This window comes from Syzygium oleosum, unplaced genomic scaffold (genome assembly GCF_021117445.2).
Source record: "Syzygium oleosum isolate NSW1041296 unplaced genomic scaffold, Sole_v2.1 Sole_v2.22, whole genome shotgun sequence".
In the NCBI taxonomy this organism is placed as follows: Eukaryota; Viridiplantae; Streptophyta; class Magnoliopsida; order Myrtales; family Myrtaceae; genus Syzygium; species Syzygium oleosum.
The window spans coordinates 1,824,557-1,841,901 of record NW_026607506.1 but is presented as its reverse complement, the minus strand read 5'-3'; the positions used below and the strand labels follow the sequence as shown (position 1 = coordinate 1,841,901).

Sequence of the window (17,345 nt, the reverse complement as noted above, 5' to 3'; positions counted from 1 at the left end):
GCCGTCAAACTTTTCTAGCCATGATGTCTTGTCCACGGATGCAAAATTTTCCACGGTGGCTTATCCACATAGGCCTACAGTTTCTATTGTTTTGCACGATGGGGATGGGTTTTACGGAGGCACAATCTTTTTTCACGCCATCCTCCGGCACTGTCCAATAGCCACACGTTAGTGCAAATTGATCGAGATTAGTGCAGAGGATTTGTATCAGAAAATTTATGCAAATTTCAAAGATTCGATCAGACAAAACAAAATTTTGTGGTTAATTAAAAAGTGTGATTCAGACACGGAAATATAGAAATAATTTCTCACAAATACGCAATTAGAGACGCCATTCATGTCCATCTAATTGAATGCTTCACACAACTTGTATTTTGGGTGTCAAATGTGTTTCGAATTGCACGTTTTATTCAATTAGAAAGTGATAGAAACTAGGGATTCTAACTTGGCCTACGAAAGGAGAACAATCATGCGATGTTAGGTTTCACCTCAACCAAGGAGAAAATCTTCAATTATCGCCGTAATCATATATATCAGTAGATTAGCATGATTGGGTCATTATTGGATTTGCACTTTGCACCAACGTATTTCAAAAATCACTTTCTCAAAGCATGCATGGCCCTCATGTTTCAGCCATATGTAGGTGAATAAAATATTCTCAGCTAGTACAATTACGTGAATGCTATTTACCTATATAGGCCTTTTGATTTTGTCTTTGAAATTATTCTAAGTAAAATCATAATATGTGAAAATTCACTTTTGATTATCGTGTGTATAATGAATGATATTTAGCGAATGCACTTCCCCTTCCCAAAGATCCCGCTGTTTACATATATCCGATGTCTATTTCTCTAAGCATAATTAAAATAAGAGAAAGCCGCGCGCTTCCGATATTTTATTGAAAAGAATTTTTGGTAAATAATGTTTCAGATAATTGTTACGCATCCAAATAACAAAATATCGTAATAGTGATATAGACTGGTTTTTCATGACTTGTGCAGTCGATATTTTGAAAATCACGAGCGTGGCCAGCTGATTTTTCAGAAATGTAATGTTCATGATTTTTTGGGAAATGTTTCCAAAATCAAAAGAGGCAAAAAGAGAATGTGGGGTAAGGCCGCAATTTTGTCGAACGAATGGTGGCAAAATCGGGATTGCGAAAGAATGTTTCCCCATGCATTTCCGAAGCTCTGGAGACAGAAGGTGACCGGCACGCGAGCGACGGCCACCGGCTGCTACCGGTGGCCTGCCTCCGCACCCCCCGCAAGCGCAACGACAATCCGAAAAAAGCTTAAGCTTCCGCGTTTTAAATCTCGCCAGAAACGCCAGTTCGTTTCCTAGTCGTTTTTGTGCTGTTTCGGCTGCTCCATCTTCTTCGTCTCTCGCTCTGTCTCTTTCACGCTTTCTTCTCCTTCTCTCTCCCTCTCATTTCAACCTGAACTCTCTTCAATTTCCTCCCTTGCTGTACAACACTGCACTGACAAGTGACCCGCTTCCCACCAATTCAAATTTTTTTAAGTTCGGCCATCGCGAAGTGTTCGAGCCAGAGCTCAAAGGAGGTCTGCGGCGATGCCTGTTCCCGCTAAGCCCCGGCTGGTGGCTAAGCCCGTGGCCGAGCCGCGAGCCGTCCTCGGCCCCGGAGGAAACAGAGTCGCCATTGCCGAAGATCCGAAGCGCCGGGGTGAGCCGCAGAAGCCGAGGAAGCCGGCTGCGGAGGTGCCGGCTTTGGCTGTGAGGAGCGGCGCCTCCGTGGACAGCACGTGCTCCTCGGACTCGAACTCGAACTCGAACTCGAGCAGCGCTTCCTCTGTGAAGAAGATGGCAAAGGGCAGGAGGACGGCGAAGAGCGTCGGAGCAAGGGCAGGCCCCGGTGCTGAGGATGGTGGCATTTCTGGTCCGTTCAAACGGTGCGACTGGATCACAGCGAATTCAGGTGAGGAACTTGGTTAACCATTTTATTTGTCATTAGTTATTTTATTATAAGCTCAATTCTGCTTATGGAAGTGGCTGTCTTTGAGAATTTTTATCTACTGTGTGCTCAATAAGCAATCCAAGATGTATGTGCATCAGTGATTATATTGGAGAGAAGGAGTTTTTGTCACCCTGCTTGAACTTTCAAGTTTTTGCACTGAAAAAGAAAAAGTTCGTACAAAGAGCTTCTTAGAATGTAGTAAGGATACTTCTCTCCTGTTCTTCATCGAGGAATTCATGCAAATTGTTTCACTTCTCAAAAATAATTAAACAGCATATCTAGAATAGGGAATACCATTTACCCGAAAACACTAAATCCAGAAATCTGTCTTTTTGATATTTGCATCTTCAGATTAAGGGTCTTTAAGAGGCAGAATAGCAGAGTTCTCTGCTCAAATACGAATGTAATCTTTGTATTCTTTTGGGCACGGGTATAATTTTGTATTTGCATCTTTTTGTTATGCATCTTTGTATTGTTTCGGTGGTGGTGAGGTGACTATTTCAGTTAATTCGGGATTTCGGCTTCCTTCGCAGATCCTCTGTATACTTCCTTCCATGATGCAGAATGGGGTGTTCCTGTTCATGATGATAGGAAGCTCTTTGAGCTGCTGGTCTTTTCACAGGCATTGGCAGAATTAAGCTGGCCCATGATTCTACAGCTGAGAGATGTATTCAGGTTGCTTTCTTTGTTAGATTTCTACTCCTTTTAAGTTAGTCCAAGTAGTTTTCACGCCCACCTGAGGATTGTCCTTGGATCATTGGCAGGAAGTCTTTTGACAATTTTGACCCATCAAGCGTTGCTCATTTTGAAGAGAAGACGCTCCGTGTGAAAGTAAATGGAAAACCATTGCTATCTGAACCAAAGCTCCGTGCAGTCATTGAGAACGCCAAACAGACCATCAAGGTAAATACCTTCTCTAAGCATATGATACTCGAACATTCGGAAATATGCTCGCCTAGTATGAATCATATGAAATTTTATTCATGATATCTCGTGGAGTAATATCTGATAAAGGCACAATTTTTCAGTCAAACAATCACCATTACTGTTATTTTCTGATTCTCACTTGGAAAACTAGAAGTGAAGAGGCTCTTCAAATATAGCCTTACAGCTCCGGAATGTGTAATTGAATGAGTGTCACATTGAGGGAAACCACCAATCCAATCCGATTGCTAAGATAACAAGTACAATGCCACGGAGAAGATCATTGAATGAATGTTGTCATCTAATCTGCAGATTCAGGAGGAGTTTGGTTCCTTCAGTAACTACATTTGGAGTTTCGTTAATCACAAGCCTATAAGAAATGGATTCCGTTATGCTCGTCAAGTGCCCATAAAGACGCCGAAAGCAGAGTTCATTAGCAAGAACATGATGCGAAGAGGCTTCTGTTGCGTCGGGCCGACTGTCATCTACTCGTTCATGCAAGTCGCGGGAATGGTCAATGATCATCTATTGTCATGCTTCAGATACAGAGAATGCAATGCAGCTGTCGAGAGGGACTTCAAACCTAAGACAGAGGAGACACAAGTAACAAACGAAGGTTCGGGAGCCCGCGCCCACCTCAAAGTCGAAACTCATTAGAGCAAAAACTTACCTGCTAACCGATGACAATAACTCGGAGGAGGGAAAAATGATAGGGTCTCGATACGGTGGAGCATTTGCAACTTAACGATGTTCTAGTATAGCTATTCTTGTCTATTCGCTTGTATAATATTGTGTGTATTAAGAAGTTGTTGACATTACGTTATGAGGACTGCCTTGTTGATGTAAGGTTGTGAGAAATTTATCCGCTTTGCCATCTTTATCACCGCTTCTTTATCCTCAGACTCTATGAAAGTACTTGGCTCTCCTTAGCCTTTGTGAATATGGTGATCCTTCATGGTGGCATAAGGCCAGTCCATTGATCACAAGGCCGTTTCGAGTGTTTCGGAAATGCACCTAAAGAGGAGACGAGGGCAAAGCAGCGCAAGGCATCGCAAATCCCTCAGCAATCAAGTCAAGAAAGAAAAGGAGCTATCTCAGATCCATTTGGATCTGGTTTAGTTGGACCAAAACACAGATCACAAATGATAGTTTCATTATCAACTACAAGATGTAGACATATGTACCGCATGCGCCTGGAAAACTCTAAACAAGACATCCATGATGAGTATGAAAAGAATGAAACTGAACATATTTCAGATAAAATGAAAATTTTGGCAACCGGAGGCATGTTTACAAAATGACAAGTAAACTATGACATGGAGCTGAATGAACTACAAGCTAGAGTAAGGATCTATTGCGTTTGCAGCTTTGATCTTACACTTCCATCAGTAGTCTTTCCACATACATGGTTGGCCTTCGAGCTTCAACTTCTATTCTTCGTGCTCCCAAGAGTGAGCTCAAGATCGTCCAATCCCACCTCATGAATCCTCTCCCCTTCCCATGGCTTCACCTGTCCTCTCATGAATTCGAAATCGGAACCTCTTTCCTGCTCTTTACCAGCATCTTTGAGGGAATTCTGTGGCATAGTGGGTTTCACGAGATTATAGGTTGGAGAGGTTGGAATTTGAGGCGGCGCAAATCTCTGGAAGTTGATCCATTGGCCAGAATCCACGGTCGAAGTATCAGATTCGTCGCACTCCGGTATAGTAGCTGGAGGTACACGACGGTTGCGGGTTGGGCTTGCAGGGGCAGAGGCGGCGAATATAGGGTAATTGAAAGCAGCCATTGACTGCTTCGTGATGGTCTCCCAGATAGGAATAGGTTTCAGATTTCTAGATGTTGGAGATGAGAGCGGAGGGGTGACAGGGGCGCTGTTCGAGATGCGGAGGGGAGGGAGAGATGAAGGAATGGCATTACAGAGAAAGGGAAGGAGGTTGGAAGCGGCATTATTTTCAATTCGAGTGGGGCTGGGAAAGGACGAAGATGAGGGGCTGACTTGATAGGACGGTATCGGGCTCGGGAAGGAAGAAGAAAGCGGACTAGGGTTTTGCGAAGAGTATGGTGTGCCTCGGTACGAGCTTCCCGGTATGTCAATTGGGGGCGGCCTACATCCCTGGAGAACATTGCAGACCGAATCACGGATTGTAACTTAGTGACGACAATTAACCGAATTAATATCTCCAAATTGCCGCAACAATCCACAGTGAAGCAATAAAGAGCAACAGAGAAGAAAATTAAAAGCTTCTATATGCCCAGATTGTTTGCTCCAGCTAAACATCAAAGAACAAGGTCTCCAACTTCTAAGTTCCAATGCTACAGAGTAAGGTTCATAAATGAGATCTGTTAGTCATGTAGGAAGAAGGGGCATATGAGAGAGAGAGAGAGAGAGAGAAAGAAGTAGAGCAAGACTTCAATTAATACTAGGCAAATGACACATCGAAGTAGGACTCATCAGACCAAGCTGAACCTCAAAAATTTCTTATTCTGGAAATTCCAATGATTACTACTGATTTTCTCACCCGTTGTCTCTCTCTCGCTGAAAAAATTGCCGGAAAGTCAGATCGAAACCAGCGGCGCACATAATCATCAATTCACTTGACAGATCAATAGGAAGAAACTAAAGGGCCAAAAACCCATCAATCTCATAATATGAAACTGAAGATCGAAACCCGAAAAGCACGCTTCTTCCAACTTCACAACCCAGAAAACCAAGATAGCTTTACCGCAAAACAAGTGAAACGAAAACCCTCAGAGAAAGATCAGGTCAAACTCGAACTAGCACAGTTTACCAGCTCCCGTCCCACCAAAAAACAGCTAGTTCACACACCAAATCGCCGCACAGATCTAATATCACCAGCACCAAACACACACACGCTTGAAAGAAAGAAAGAAAGAAAGAAAGAAGAAAGAAAAATGGGGGGTGGGGAGATCCTTCTTCTTTTACTCTTTTATCTTTTTTCTTGGGTTCCTAATTTTGGTTACCTTGCGATAGGTGGTGCCGTCCTCGTCGACCACCCACCCGGCCTCGGCGCACAGGGCCTTGAGCACTTCGTTGTTGTCGCAGTGCTTGGGCAGGTTGTAGTTCCCCTGCGCCCGGAGGCCCGTGTATATCTTGGCGGCGACGGCCCTCCGCCGCCGCTCCCTCCTCCGGTTGTTCTCCCTCTCCCGCCACGACGGCTTCCTCCTGGACGTCGCCGACGACGTCGCGCCGTCCGACGTCATCCCCAGCTCGAACACCACCACCCCCCCCCCCCCCCCCACGGACCAAAAAGCGGGTCTAGCCTTATGTGTCGGGGAGGTGGTTTCCGGTCGCTGTCGGTCCGCGAAGCAGTGGGATTTACAGGCGGATCGAGGAAGTAAAGGAAGGGAAGGGAAGGGGGGGAGAGAGGAAAAGTGATCGCGCTGCTCACGAGGTGCGCGCTTCGCCTTCGCTGGAAAAATGTGTATGTGTGTAAGAATCTCTCTCTCTCTCTCTCTCTCTCTCTCTTCTGCGCGAGAGGGTGCGTAGGAGAGAGAGAGAGAGAAAGAGGGAAAGAGAAAGTGAGGGAGATGACTATTAAATGGAGGGAGACGATACAGTCCGTCCCTGGTTCCCTGAACTTTGCTAATGTTCCAAACAAACGGTTGGCTCTTTTTTTTTTTGTTTTTTTTTTCTTTTTCCGATGGCGTAAAGGATTCCCGAACTTTAACCTAATATTTAATGTGATTTTCGAACTTTTAATTTGTTCGATATGGTCCCTGAATTTTTTTTTTACATGTTCAATGTAGTTCTTAAAATATATGAAAATCGTTCAATGTTGTCATTTCATTAATTTTTTGGCACGTGCGCAATGTAGTCCCCGAACTTTTGATTCGTTCGATATAGTCCTTAAACTTTTGGTGCATGTTCAATTTAGTTTACAAACTCTTTTAAAATGTTTAATGTTATCCCTGATCTTGAATTAAAAGCCAAGGAATCACATTGCACATTAGGCTAAAGTTTAATGATCATATTGAACAAATTAAAAGTTCAAGCACCACATTGCATATTGAGCCAAAGTTCAGAGACCACAATAAATAAATTAAAAATTTAGGGACCACATTGCGCATTGGGCCAAAATTCAAGGACTATTTGTATCATTATCATTTTTTTTAATCAATGCATAAACTTTAAAAAAAGGAATATCATATGTACTTAAAAAGGGTAAATTATGCATGTTTCAATTATCCTTGGAAAGTAATAGGCGTGTTTGGATTGATTTTTTGCCTTTTATTTTTTTTATTTAGTTCAAATATTGTTCCGGGACACTTAGGGTGTGTTTGTTTTGGTAAAAATATTTTCCCGGAAAGTGTTTTCTGGACTTTCATCAGTTTGGTTCTCCAAAAATGATTTGGTCAACGGAAAGTACTTTCCGGTCAACACAAATATCATATTTAATTTTAGAAAAGTGAATTCCCTTATCTAAGAAAGTGAAAACACTTTCCGGAATTGCCCATCTTGAATTTGTTAATATTCTTTATTTTTTCTTTTTCTTTTTCTTTTTCTTTTCTTTATAAGAAGGAAAACATTCATGTATTTTTTTTCTTAATAAAAATAATTTAAAAATAACAAATAATTTGAAATAATTTAAAAAATACAAAAAAATTTGATAATTTTCACCATCAGATTTTCCTTACCAAACAACTGAAAATACTTTTCAAGTTTTTTTTAGGTTTTACCCAAACACTGAAAAATGAACTCAATTTCCTGGAAAATGATTTCCTGAAAAATATTTTTCAAAAACAGTACATTTTCCGCGAAACAAACGCACCCTTAGAACTGTCGTGAAGTGTTGCTTAAGGTGAGATGTTTGAGCGTGGACTTTGATTTATGAAACACCCCGTAAACTCCATCAACAGGTTAAATTCAGACTTTTGACCCGTGTAGCTAACCTCACTCGGTACAGTTCACACGCAATCGATAATATTTGAACAGATGAATTTTAGTTCTTAAACAAGAAATCTCCCATCATTCTAACTAATCATGTTAATCTTAAGGATTCCGTCAATAATTATTTTGAATACCTGTTGAGTAATTATGGAAAAAAATGGTGGCTATTTAAAATACATCAAGTTTTTCGCGAAGGACAACGCATTGAAAAATCAATCATTTTCATGTTAAATTTTTCTTAGACAAGCATTTATGGATTATTCCTCCGCAGGACCTAAATACAGTCTCGTATTGACTCGAATCCTCGCTCGATAAAATCCAGGTCAACGGGAATGGGGCGCGCGTGGCTCGGTGGCTCCGGCGAGCGTTTTGTGGTGCGGGCGCCGGCAAGCGAGGCGCGTGGGGGGGAGCTGTTCGTAGGATAACGGAGCGGGGAATACCGCGTGGACGGTCGGGATGAGCGCGGTGCGGCGACGAAACAACAAATGTTTAGGGTGCGTTTGTTTCACGGAAAATGTAACGTTTTTGGAAAAATGTTTTCCGAAAAATTATTTTTCAGAAAAATAGTTAGTTTTCCTTTGTTTGGTAATATGTGATCGAAAATATTTTTTGGTGTTTGGATCTCATTTGGAAAATAATTTCAATCCCATGATTTCATCTCAGGTAAAACAAAATATTCAAATTTTCAAATATTTTTTATCTTTAAAAATAAAAATAAAAAAAGAAAGAAAAGAATAAAATATTAAAAAGGTAAAGGGAAGTAATTTCGGAAAATGTTTTCACCTTCTTAGATTAGGGAATTCACTTTCCTAATTTTATACATAAATGTTTTTCTTGGTCGAAAAGTGTTTTCGATTAACTAATCATTTTCGGTGAACCAAACGAAGTCTGGAATACAGATTCTCGGAAAACACTTTCCCTAAAACAAACGCACCTTTAGTGTGGGTCCCGGGTCCTTTCTTTGCCGGTGCTCTTGCAGCCATCCACGTCATCACCTGATCCGAGCGGGAAAATTCTGAAGAAATTATTGCATAACCTAATCTAAGTATTCAAAATGAATTTTCTTCTTGCTAAATATTTAAATTGAATTTGGCTATTAGAAATGGTGGGTCTCTTGTGAATCTCAAATAAGTATTATTAGACATGACATTCGAATTCAATTAAGTATACATACTACAAAAACGACGCTTTTTATTTTGCCCGTCGATTAGTTCCACGTGATAACGACCCCGTTACCACGGTTGTAAGTCAGACTTTATATGATCGATGCCGCTCCATCGAGTGTCGGAAATGAGAATCGGGGATTTTTTTTTGGCCAAATAACAAATTGATTTAGACAAAACAAATTCGAAGAAGGTTGGTTAAGACAACCCCGTAACTAATGCAGAGTACTAAGTTATACACCAGATACCATATTAATAAAGAAAACAATAAGGTTATGTTTTCCCGCAATCTTAGTTGGAGAAAAGCAGGGGCATGCCCCCTTTTCTTCTATCTTTTAATAAACATGTCATGTACTCGTGCTTCAATCGTCTAGACTGTGTAGTCCATGTCCGTAAGGTATAGGCTACGTATTCTACTGAAGTAACTGATTTTTTTTCGTTTTTTTTTTGTACGAACATGATGTACACAACACCCACCTATCGGTAGCTCAGTTGGTTAGGGCGTAATTGGAATTGTGTGATTAGGCGCACTGATCCCAGGTTCGATTCCCCAGCTGAGCACTTGTGATTTAAGTGGGGGCGTGGCGATGAGTTCTTTGTCTTTAGTTTCCCGAGGAATAGTCGAGGTCTTGTATGGTAGCGGAGGACAGCCCTTCTCAAAAAAAAAAAAAAAAAACATGATGTACACAACCAAAGTACGGTAAACTAATCAATGAAACATAGCGGTAGATGTATCGTCTTCTCGTAACTCTCGAAGACGGAGCTACGCACCTAGCTAGTACCGTGAATCACGGTTTTTTTTTTTCACTTTGGTCAGCAACAATGCAACATCCGCATCTAATTTTTGTTCTGCCATCGAATCGTTTCGATGGTCAAAAGTTGCGACGGCGTGTTCAATGCAATGTGCCCGCTTTGCCCTTTTCCCCACTCGTACGTCGGGGAATTCCAATTGGATGCAAACCCAAGACGAGGTTCGGCACTTTCCGGGAGACAAATCTGTCCCAGATGCTGATTTGGAATGTGGTCGGGCAAGTCTCGTACTTTGAGAAGAACAAGCCAGTGAAAAAGCCCCTTAAAAAAAAAAACACCTCGAGACTAAAATTGTTGAATTCGTATTTTAAACGACGACGCGACGAGCTCTAAATGTCGAGCACGGACCCCGCTTTTTAAAGGCCGTTCGCAGCCTTTTGCGCGGGGCTGATTCCAAAAGAAAAATGCACTACTTTTAATTTGAGTGACAATCCTAATTAAAAAAAAATTTCTCGATAAAAATTATTAACTTTTACTCGAGTCTCAAATATGACCCCCCGTCAATCAAAGATTTGAGATCTTGTAGATTGTTACAAAACACTCTGGCAGAGCCTGATGTATTAAATGAGATCAATTGATTAATGTCCATTCGACGTAGATTTCCAAAGTTTCGAGGGAGAGCTTGGGCTTGTTTCAGAAAAAAGGTCCACAACTTCGTATCACGACGAAACGGTGGAGGCTGGTCGGAGATATTCGATCTGGAGATTTTTTTGGCATTGCCGGTGAAGTGAAGGAGACCATGAATAAATCCACATTTCTTCAAGTCGTAGCTCAGAAAAGAAGACAATGACTAGTGCTTTAAATCCAACTAGCAAGCGACGTGGTTTTATTACTAAGGTGGAATAGTCATATTGAACAATTAACGATTCCAAGTCAATGGGGCCAGATTTGGTATTCAAGTGAAAATTGGTAATTTTTTATGAGACAAAAAAAAAGTTTAAGTCAGAATTATCATTCAAGGTAAAGTTGATATTTTTTTTTTAGAATTAGGCCCTTTTGCGTCCCATAATATAAACGATTTCGTAGACCAATTATAAATACTCGAATATGCTGGGGACCATTATAACCAAATGTAATGCGTTACAACTTCAATGACCCATGTAACCATATCAAAGCTGTTCATTATAAAATTTGCTCCGGGAATGGGTTAACCTGGTACAAAACTGAAGGACTACCAAGGTAAAAAAGATTGGACTTCGAACCAAGAACTCCATGTCAGAGGCGTGCTTTGGACGGTCTCGACAGGCCCACAAACAAAAGGAGGACAATGTCTAGATGCGCCGTGACAACCAGACAGGATTGGAGATTGAAAAAATTAGACCGAGGCACATGTGCTAACTTCTGCAGAGAAAGGGAAGAACCATCGAATCTCGACCTGTGTGCATCTTCGCGACTCGGGTTTTCAGGACCAAGTATCGATCCGCGGCCTGAAGCCCGAGCTGTGGACATGATGAACCAACAAAGTGCTCATCAAGTTTTCGACGCGGATGATCCATCCGACAATATGACCGGCACCGACCCTAATCTCATAGTACCATAACCAGTGCTTATGGTAAATAAAGACATGCGTTCTGATCACGGCACACCAGTACAAAACCTCCTTCCCGTTCGCAACAAAAACTTCCTTCGGAGTGGTTTATAACTCGCCCGACACTTCGCGAGGGCCGCCCAATGCCAAACAAATTCTAAGTCCATCTACTGTCTCGAGTTCTCATGTCGGGCCAATCTCAAGATCTTTAACTAGCAACCTTCAACCACGAAAAGTGCAACGAAACAGATTAAAAAAAAAAAGAGGCGCCGTTGCCGGGGATCGAACCCGGGTCTCCCGCGTGACAGGCGGGGATACTCACCACTATACTACAACGACATTGACATGCAACACGCATTTTGAACAATTTAAAAAAAAAAAAGACATTCAACATGCGTACTAATTACTGAAAAAACTCGCCGGGCCTGTGCACTTCTTCGTTATGCTTCCGGTCGATCTCCGATTGCTACCTGTTCGAAATCGTCCCAAGAATCCTTAGCTTGCTCTGGTTCTCTTGTACCTGAGCTTTCAAGCTCGACACGTTCTGCTAATCATCAACCAAATCAGAGTTCCCTCGTAATTCCCTGTAAAATTGCTTGATGTCAGACAATCTTTGGAGATGAGAAACAAGCGCTCTATCAGCAGCCTTCACGCTTGTACTTAACAAACGGCACTTCCCGAACACTAAAGAAATCAAAGTATCGATTGTTCTCCGAGCCTCCTTGCTCGGTTTACTAATACCTCTCCACTCCACGACCGGCAACTCTTGCGAATTCCGGGAAACATCCGCGATTTTGGTCTCGCCCATGAGCAGAGAACCGAGCCGACCCGGATCGGCAGAACCGATAACCCCAAAAAAGAAATAAGTACACAAATTGGGTGCAGGTAAAGAAGCCCAGGGCTCATAAGCATAAGGCAAGAATGACCCCAGAAAAAGGCGAACGGAAACAAAGGCCATAAGGCCCTAACACAATTTAGGAAACAAGTCCTAGGTTGTCGACGAAGGAGACCTTATAGCACTAATTGGGGCTCGAGTCTTCAGTAGTTCAGTTCTCCCTTAGCTCACCTCCCTTTGTTTTGAACCTGCTCAGCCTCCCAATCACCGTGCAGGTATTTATTTTAGAAGAAACCAAAAAAAAAAAAAGTCTAGAGCCAGTCCCAGTCCAACCCGGGAATCGAACCGGCCCCAACCGGTCCAGTCCAGTTCCTGGGTGGACAGGGTCGGTTCCCAGTTTCACTAAAGGGGAACCGGCCCTGTCCGGTCCGGTTACTTAATGAGACGCTCATCCAGCAGCGTCTATCTGAGATAAGCCAAGGGGTTTGTTAGCAGGTGCTACATCTCTTTTCAGACAGGCTAGCAGGTTTCATCTATAAGCGGCATATAGTTAATGCTAATACGACAGAGCCATGGCGAACACGGGCTCTCTCTGAGAACACAGATTGCCGATACATGTTCATTCTCAATCTGGGAAATTACAATAACAGGACGGAGGGCAAAAAATCGGAACAGATCGCGAAAAACTTCGACACAGAATCGACACTGCAAGGTGAATGTCACAAAGTCCCAAGCCAAACTTGAAAGAAAGCAGATTTTAACTCTCCTTTTGGAATAATGCTGCCGGGATGAAGAAATTCCAAAATGACAGATCATTACTAGCGAGAGGAATGAAAAGTTCCTCCCTTTCTCTCTATAGCATCAGCATCAACTAATCTAGTCTGTTTCTCTCGCAATATTAATCATTAAATGGCCCTAGCGAACTACTCAATAGATAAGAAAAGAAAACAGATTCATAATCTACTCGACCTACAAAATTGTCGCTTTTAACAGTCATAATTACAAAATCAGGCCGTAATAGAACACGAGTTATTGAGCCACTTCAGCTTGGTGGCCGTTTGTCAAAACTACCTTGGCTCCAGATGGGTTAATAATGTGACTGAACAAAAAGATCTAGTGAGCAGAAACCCCCTGTGCATATTTCCATAATTTGTCGATCTGTCAACCAATGTGTGCTCGGCCATCACAGGACCAGTTGACAGGTCTGAAGCCCCAGTGTTACCAACTCCTCCAGCTGATTATCATCTCTCTGGTCCATCCAACTCCTCTGAGTTCTATCTGGTGAATACCAGGGAAATGGTGAATTTCAGGCAGTGATAAAATCCATCCGTAGTTAACCGAAAATCCCTTGAAGTAAGCATTTGGTTACAACATGTCAGTCACTAGACTCACTACATGTGCAACCATACTTCATTGAGAGAACTTACAGCAAGCAAGAGAGATGATTTGTTCCCCGTGCTCGCTAAATGTTGCATATAAGCCCACATCAGACATCATCTGCATCTCTCTTCTGAAAATATCTCAGCTCTTGAAAGTGCAGTGGCTCATTCCCCCAAGAAAACCATCCAGGCCTCATGTCTCTAGCAAATAATTCAACACATCGTGCTGGCTTGGTCCCTGGAATGTACTCAAGAACTAGCTCTGGCACAGAAGATGCAAAAAGTAATGTTATGATTACATCAGTTGCATGATAAGAAATGATCTTATCAAGTATATTAAAATAGAAATAGATATGTTGTACTTAAATAAGAAAATTAATTACCACAAGATGTATTTCTAAATGGATCTCAATAGCCAATTAAACACGGATATGCAAGGGGTACCTTCAAGTGGGGGCTTCCTTGAGTAATCCCCAGGCACACTAATCAATACTCTTTTATCTTGAATATTACTTAATCTTGACAGATCTCTAGGATCCATGTCCTAGAAAGCACCAAGAGAACAAAGTAAATAGATAATTCAAGAGAAATAATCCAATCTATACATGACAAGCTGCAATTGGGTGCCAAGTCTTACCTCCTTGTCACAGAAGCCCAAGAGAATGCATTCATAAGGCCTGTGATGGAATAGGTCCAAGTCACAAATAAAAGATCCATCTGATTTCACCTGAGGTGATTAAGCACCAACTCAGCATCAAGAAACGATTGACAGATCTTACGAGAGAGAGAGAGATACTCATTCACCTTTAACCAGTAAAAAGTTGCTAAAAATTTGACTCCCCATGCAGGAAATAGCTCTTTCTCAACGAAATTACGGAGCTTCTCCCTGTTAGTCACCCACAAGGCAACAAGAGCTCCTTCTCTATGAGCAAGTTGCTGAACAGGCAGCGATAAGAAATATTTATTAGGCAAAGTTGGATATCTGTATTCACGAGAGAGAAAATCAGTGACCCAATTAATAAATATCTACATGGACTAAACTCAGAATCATGCTCTGACCAAAAAAAAAAAGGAAAAAAACACAACCACCTGCACCAAGATAAGTTCATTATGCATTCAAGCAATAACAGTGCATTTAGGCTGTTGCAGTTAGAAATACAAATTAATTTCCTGACAATTTATTTTTGAACATCAAATATCAACAGCATATTGCGAAGTCTCAACCCAGAAAGCTTCAAGTCAAATAAAGTGTGATTAGCACCTCAACTTTTGCAGGGCACTTCCATTTTCCCATGGTGGATCTATCACTATAAGATGGAAACGAGCATCACCCTCAACTGCATCAAATTAGCAGACATTCAGCCACTGTTAGATCAAAGTATAAAATAAAACAACAAGCATACTTTCTAATAGGCTCCACAGGTAAGGTTCAACGTTCCCATTACATTGCATCTTCATGCTTGATAATTTTGACAATTGCATCTCTATGCTTATTTTAACATGCTCAATGCACAACAACAAATAGCACAACAACAAATAGCACAAGCAAGCATGCTATTACCTGGAATCATTTTGTGAATCTGCTGCAGGTCGGACTTCAATTATGACACGCCGAAACAAAGAAGGAAGGGCTAGGTTGTCAGAGAAACTAGGTTCTATTTTTTAAATATGAAATTCTCAAGGAAACATTATTGCACTTCCCAAAGTGGAGCAAGAACTTGAGAGGCAACATACCATGTAGAAGCAACTTTCTCTAGGAATGACATATTGACTGCCAAGGAACTCAGCCTCCAAATCATCCTTTGTTCCGTTATGAACTAAGTTATCGAATATAGGAAGCACTTTTTGCTCTTTGCTGTGTATGATCAAGGGACCTGAAGCAAAACACCACACTTCTTATGGTCATCTCCATTTGCTAACAGCAGTTCATGTTTAACTATGAAGCAAAGAAACAAACAAACCAAATCTCTAAAATAAGAGTGGATCGACCAAGGTCTTTCATCTTTTCCAGATGTATAAAAGGATGATTAAATGAAGAGCAAATGGGGAGGTAGTGACTGACATAAAGCATACTCTATGATTCTAAGTAATAATCAATCCGCATTACTGAAAAGCATCTAATTATTGCAAAGTTGAGACAGAGATATGGATCAGCAGCGGTCTCTTTAAGTAATTAGCATGACACTCGATGTTGGAATCTCTTCTTAATGACCGCAGAAACATACAACAGTCAACAGAAATCAGGCAATATAGAAAATTATTTGAGGCACAACTGTCAAAAAATCAGGACCATTCACTAAATTCAATTCAATCCTCTGAGTTTGGCACCAAATGGCTCATGAATCTCAACCATAACTTGAGCAAAAAGCTTCGACTTCGCCGATATAACCTATAAGACTATTGTCCTTCACTTCTCTCCCCCAGAAACAAGCATATAGCATAGCTAGCATTTCCCACAACATGTCATTCTTTCATAAATTACCCACACCAGCAATCAGGGGATTTAGGAACATGAAGCAGACCTCCATCTCCGGTCAGCTTTTCTTGCGAGAAGTTGAGTGTTATCTCATACAAAGGAGCTTGCCAGAGCCTCCCGAGCTCGATAAACGACGGCGGAACACCAGGCGGCACCGGTTTCCGTTCTTCCGTGGCGGCGGCGAGTTCATCCTTCATCTTCAACATGAAAGACCTCAGCTCAGTAGCCCCAAGTAAAGATTCGTGCGCCTTAACCAAAAATGGCCTCGCCTCCTGCTATCAACACAGCAAGAATGAAAAAGAAGAAAAGATCCAAACAACAGTTTAATCCCCTCATTCGAAAACCTCCCAAAATTCCCAAATTCTACAAAAACCAAGAAGCCCAGATCTTGCTTCACTTGCTTTCCGAGGAACCGAATGCGAAATCGAGCCCAATACTCGCCTGGTGACGCTGAGCGGCCACTCGCTCGCGCTCGTTGAGGACGAGAGGCGTCTTCTTCGCCCTGCGCTTCCGCTTCCTCCCATCCGAACCGCCGTCGGCGACGTCGGAGGGCTTGGGCTCGAAGAAACGAGAGTAGTACGCGGAAGGGGAGATGCCGAACCGCGCGAGAGAGCGGTTCAGAACGCGAACGGGATCGACGAAGACCGCGCCCGAGCCCTCCAGTCGGTGAACGCCGGATTCCAGGAACGGCGAGAGGTTCCGGCGAGGCTCCGAATCGCCGTCGTTCATCGCCGGAGAACGAGCCGGGCCGGTGCTGTGAAGCAAAGAGTCGAGGATGGGATGCCGAGGATGTCGCCGTGGACTCGTGGGGACAAAAACACCCGAAATCCGTGGCGGGTCGGATGGAAACCCGCACCCGGTGGATCCGGGTTATCCGGATCATGAAGGTCCGACACGGGGTTCGCATTGCGTCAGCGGACGACGCATTGCGTGCGCAGGAGCCGAAACAATGGTTAGCTTTAGAAAACTGGCGGTGCCAAAAGCAAGTTTGACAAAATGCACTGCACTATAGTAAAGGAAAAATGGCCTGTCATTGACATGTCATTTTTAACACTTTAAATCTCCTGGAGAGAAGCGACCTTAGCACACAAGCGATGCATGGGAATCTATTATTCATAGGATTATCGGACCGTATCAATCTTACGTTGTTGTGCGAGAAATGAAATTCTTACATCGGATGAGAGGGCGGAGCAAATGACGTGGAGAGCCCCGACTCGCACTATAAAGATCTTATCCATGATTCTCACATTTGCTGCAAGATGCTTCATTGGGATCGTTGTTTCATTTTTTTTTTTGTCTTTAACTATAATTCAGTATACGAGCGCAGTGGCTTGGCAACCTTTGTCAAA

The 17,345-nt window shown here is 42.4% G+C and overlaps 3 protein-coding genes and 1 non-coding gene across 5 annotated transcripts; 1 reads left to right on the top strand and 3 right to left on the bottom strand.

Annotated features, from left to right (window-relative positions):
* Window positions 1-1,329: 1,329 nt before the first annotated feature.
* Window positions 1,330-3,774, top strand: LOC115669802 (uncharacterized). The gene is made up of 4 exons (XM_030590936.2): window positions 1,330-1,933; window positions 2,506-2,647; window positions 2,737-2,875; window positions 3,209-3,774. Exons 1-4 carry the CDS (start codon window positions 1,570-1,572, stop codon window positions 3,551-3,553), a joined length of 990 nt encoding a protein of 329 aa, XP_030446796.1. The 5' UTR covers window positions 1,330-1,569; the 3' UTR covers window positions 3,554-3,774.
* Window positions 3,775-4,118: 344 nt separating this feature from the next.
* LOC115669803 (protein BRASSINAZOLE-RESISTANT 1) lies at window positions 4,119-6,150 on the bottom strand. The gene is made up of 2 exons (XM_030590937.2): window positions 5,879-6,150; window positions 4,119-5,009 (listed from the first exon to the last, which is right to left on the bottom strand). The coding sequence occupies exons 1-2, from the start codon at window positions 6,116-6,118 to the stop codon at window positions 4,320-4,322; spliced, it is 930 nt and encodes a 309-aa protein (XP_030446797.1). The 5' UTR covers window positions 6,119-6,150; the 3' UTR covers window positions 4,119-4,319.
* A 5,423-nt stretch (window positions 6,151-11,573) lies between these two features.
* On the bottom strand, window positions 11,574-11,645 carry TRNAD-GUC (transfer RNA aspartic acid (anticodon GUC)). Its single transcript has one exon. It is a non-coding gene; the product is annotated as a tRNA-Asp (tRNA).
* A 1,285-nt stretch (window positions 11,646-12,930) lies between these two features.
* On the bottom strand, window positions 12,931-16,793 carry LOC115669799 (methyltransferase-like protein 2). 2 transcript variants are annotated; one of them, XM_030590931.2, is made up of 10 exons: window positions 16,438-16,793; window positions 16,043-16,268; window positions 15,255-15,394; window positions 15,082-15,115; window positions 14,782-14,857; window positions 14,325-14,502; window positions 14,158-14,247; window positions 13,965-14,064; window positions 13,569-13,782; window positions 12,931-13,415 (listed from the first exon to the last, which is right to left on the bottom strand). In XM_030590931.2, exons 1-9 carry the CDS (start codon window positions 16,723-16,725, stop codon window positions 13,628-13,630), a joined length of 1,287 nt encoding a protein of 428 aa, XP_030446791.1. In that variant the 5' UTR covers window positions 16,726-16,793; the 3' UTR covers window positions 12,931-13,415; window positions 13,569-13,627. The 2 variants fall into 2 exon arrangements, with proteins under 2 accessions (XP_030446791.1, XP_030446787.1); XM_030590927.2 differs by having other exon boundaries at window positions 12,931-13,419; window positions 16,438-16,792.
* Between the last annotated feature and the right edge of the window lie 552 nt (window positions 16,794-17,345).

Coding starts and splice junctions, on each gene's coding strand:
- LOC115669799 (XM_030590931.2), bottom strand. CDS start 16,725: ATGAACGACGGCGATTCGGAGCCTCGCCGGAACCTCTCGCCGTTCCTG. Junction 14,503..14,781: donor AGTGCCCTGCAAAAGTTGAG/GTGCTAATCACA, acceptor TCGTGAATACAG/ATATCCAACTTTGCCTAATA. Junction 14,065..14,157: donor TGGGCTTCTGTGACAAGGAG/GTAAGACTTGGC, acceptor GGTGCTTTCTAG/GACATGGATCCTAGAGATCT.
- LOC115669802 (XM_030590936.2), top strand. CDS start 1,570: ATGCCTGTTCCCGCTAAGCCCCGGCTGGTGGCTAAGCCCGTGGCCGAG. Junction 1,934..2,505: donor CTGGATCACAGCGAATTCAG/GTGAGGAACTTG, acceptor CTTCCTTCGCAG/ATCCTCTGTATACTTCCTTC. Junction 2,648..2,736: donor CAGCTGAGAGATGTATTCAG/GTTGCTTTCTTT, acceptor GATCATTGGCAG/GAAGTCTTTTGACAATTTTG.
- LOC115669803 (XM_030590937.2), bottom strand. CDS start 6,118: ATGACGTCGGACGGCGCGACGTCGTCGGCGACGTCCAGGAGGAAGCCG. Junction 5,010..5,878: donor ACGGCACCACCTATCGCAAG/GTAACCAAAATT, acceptor AATGTTCTCCAG/GGATGTAGGCCGCCCCCAAT.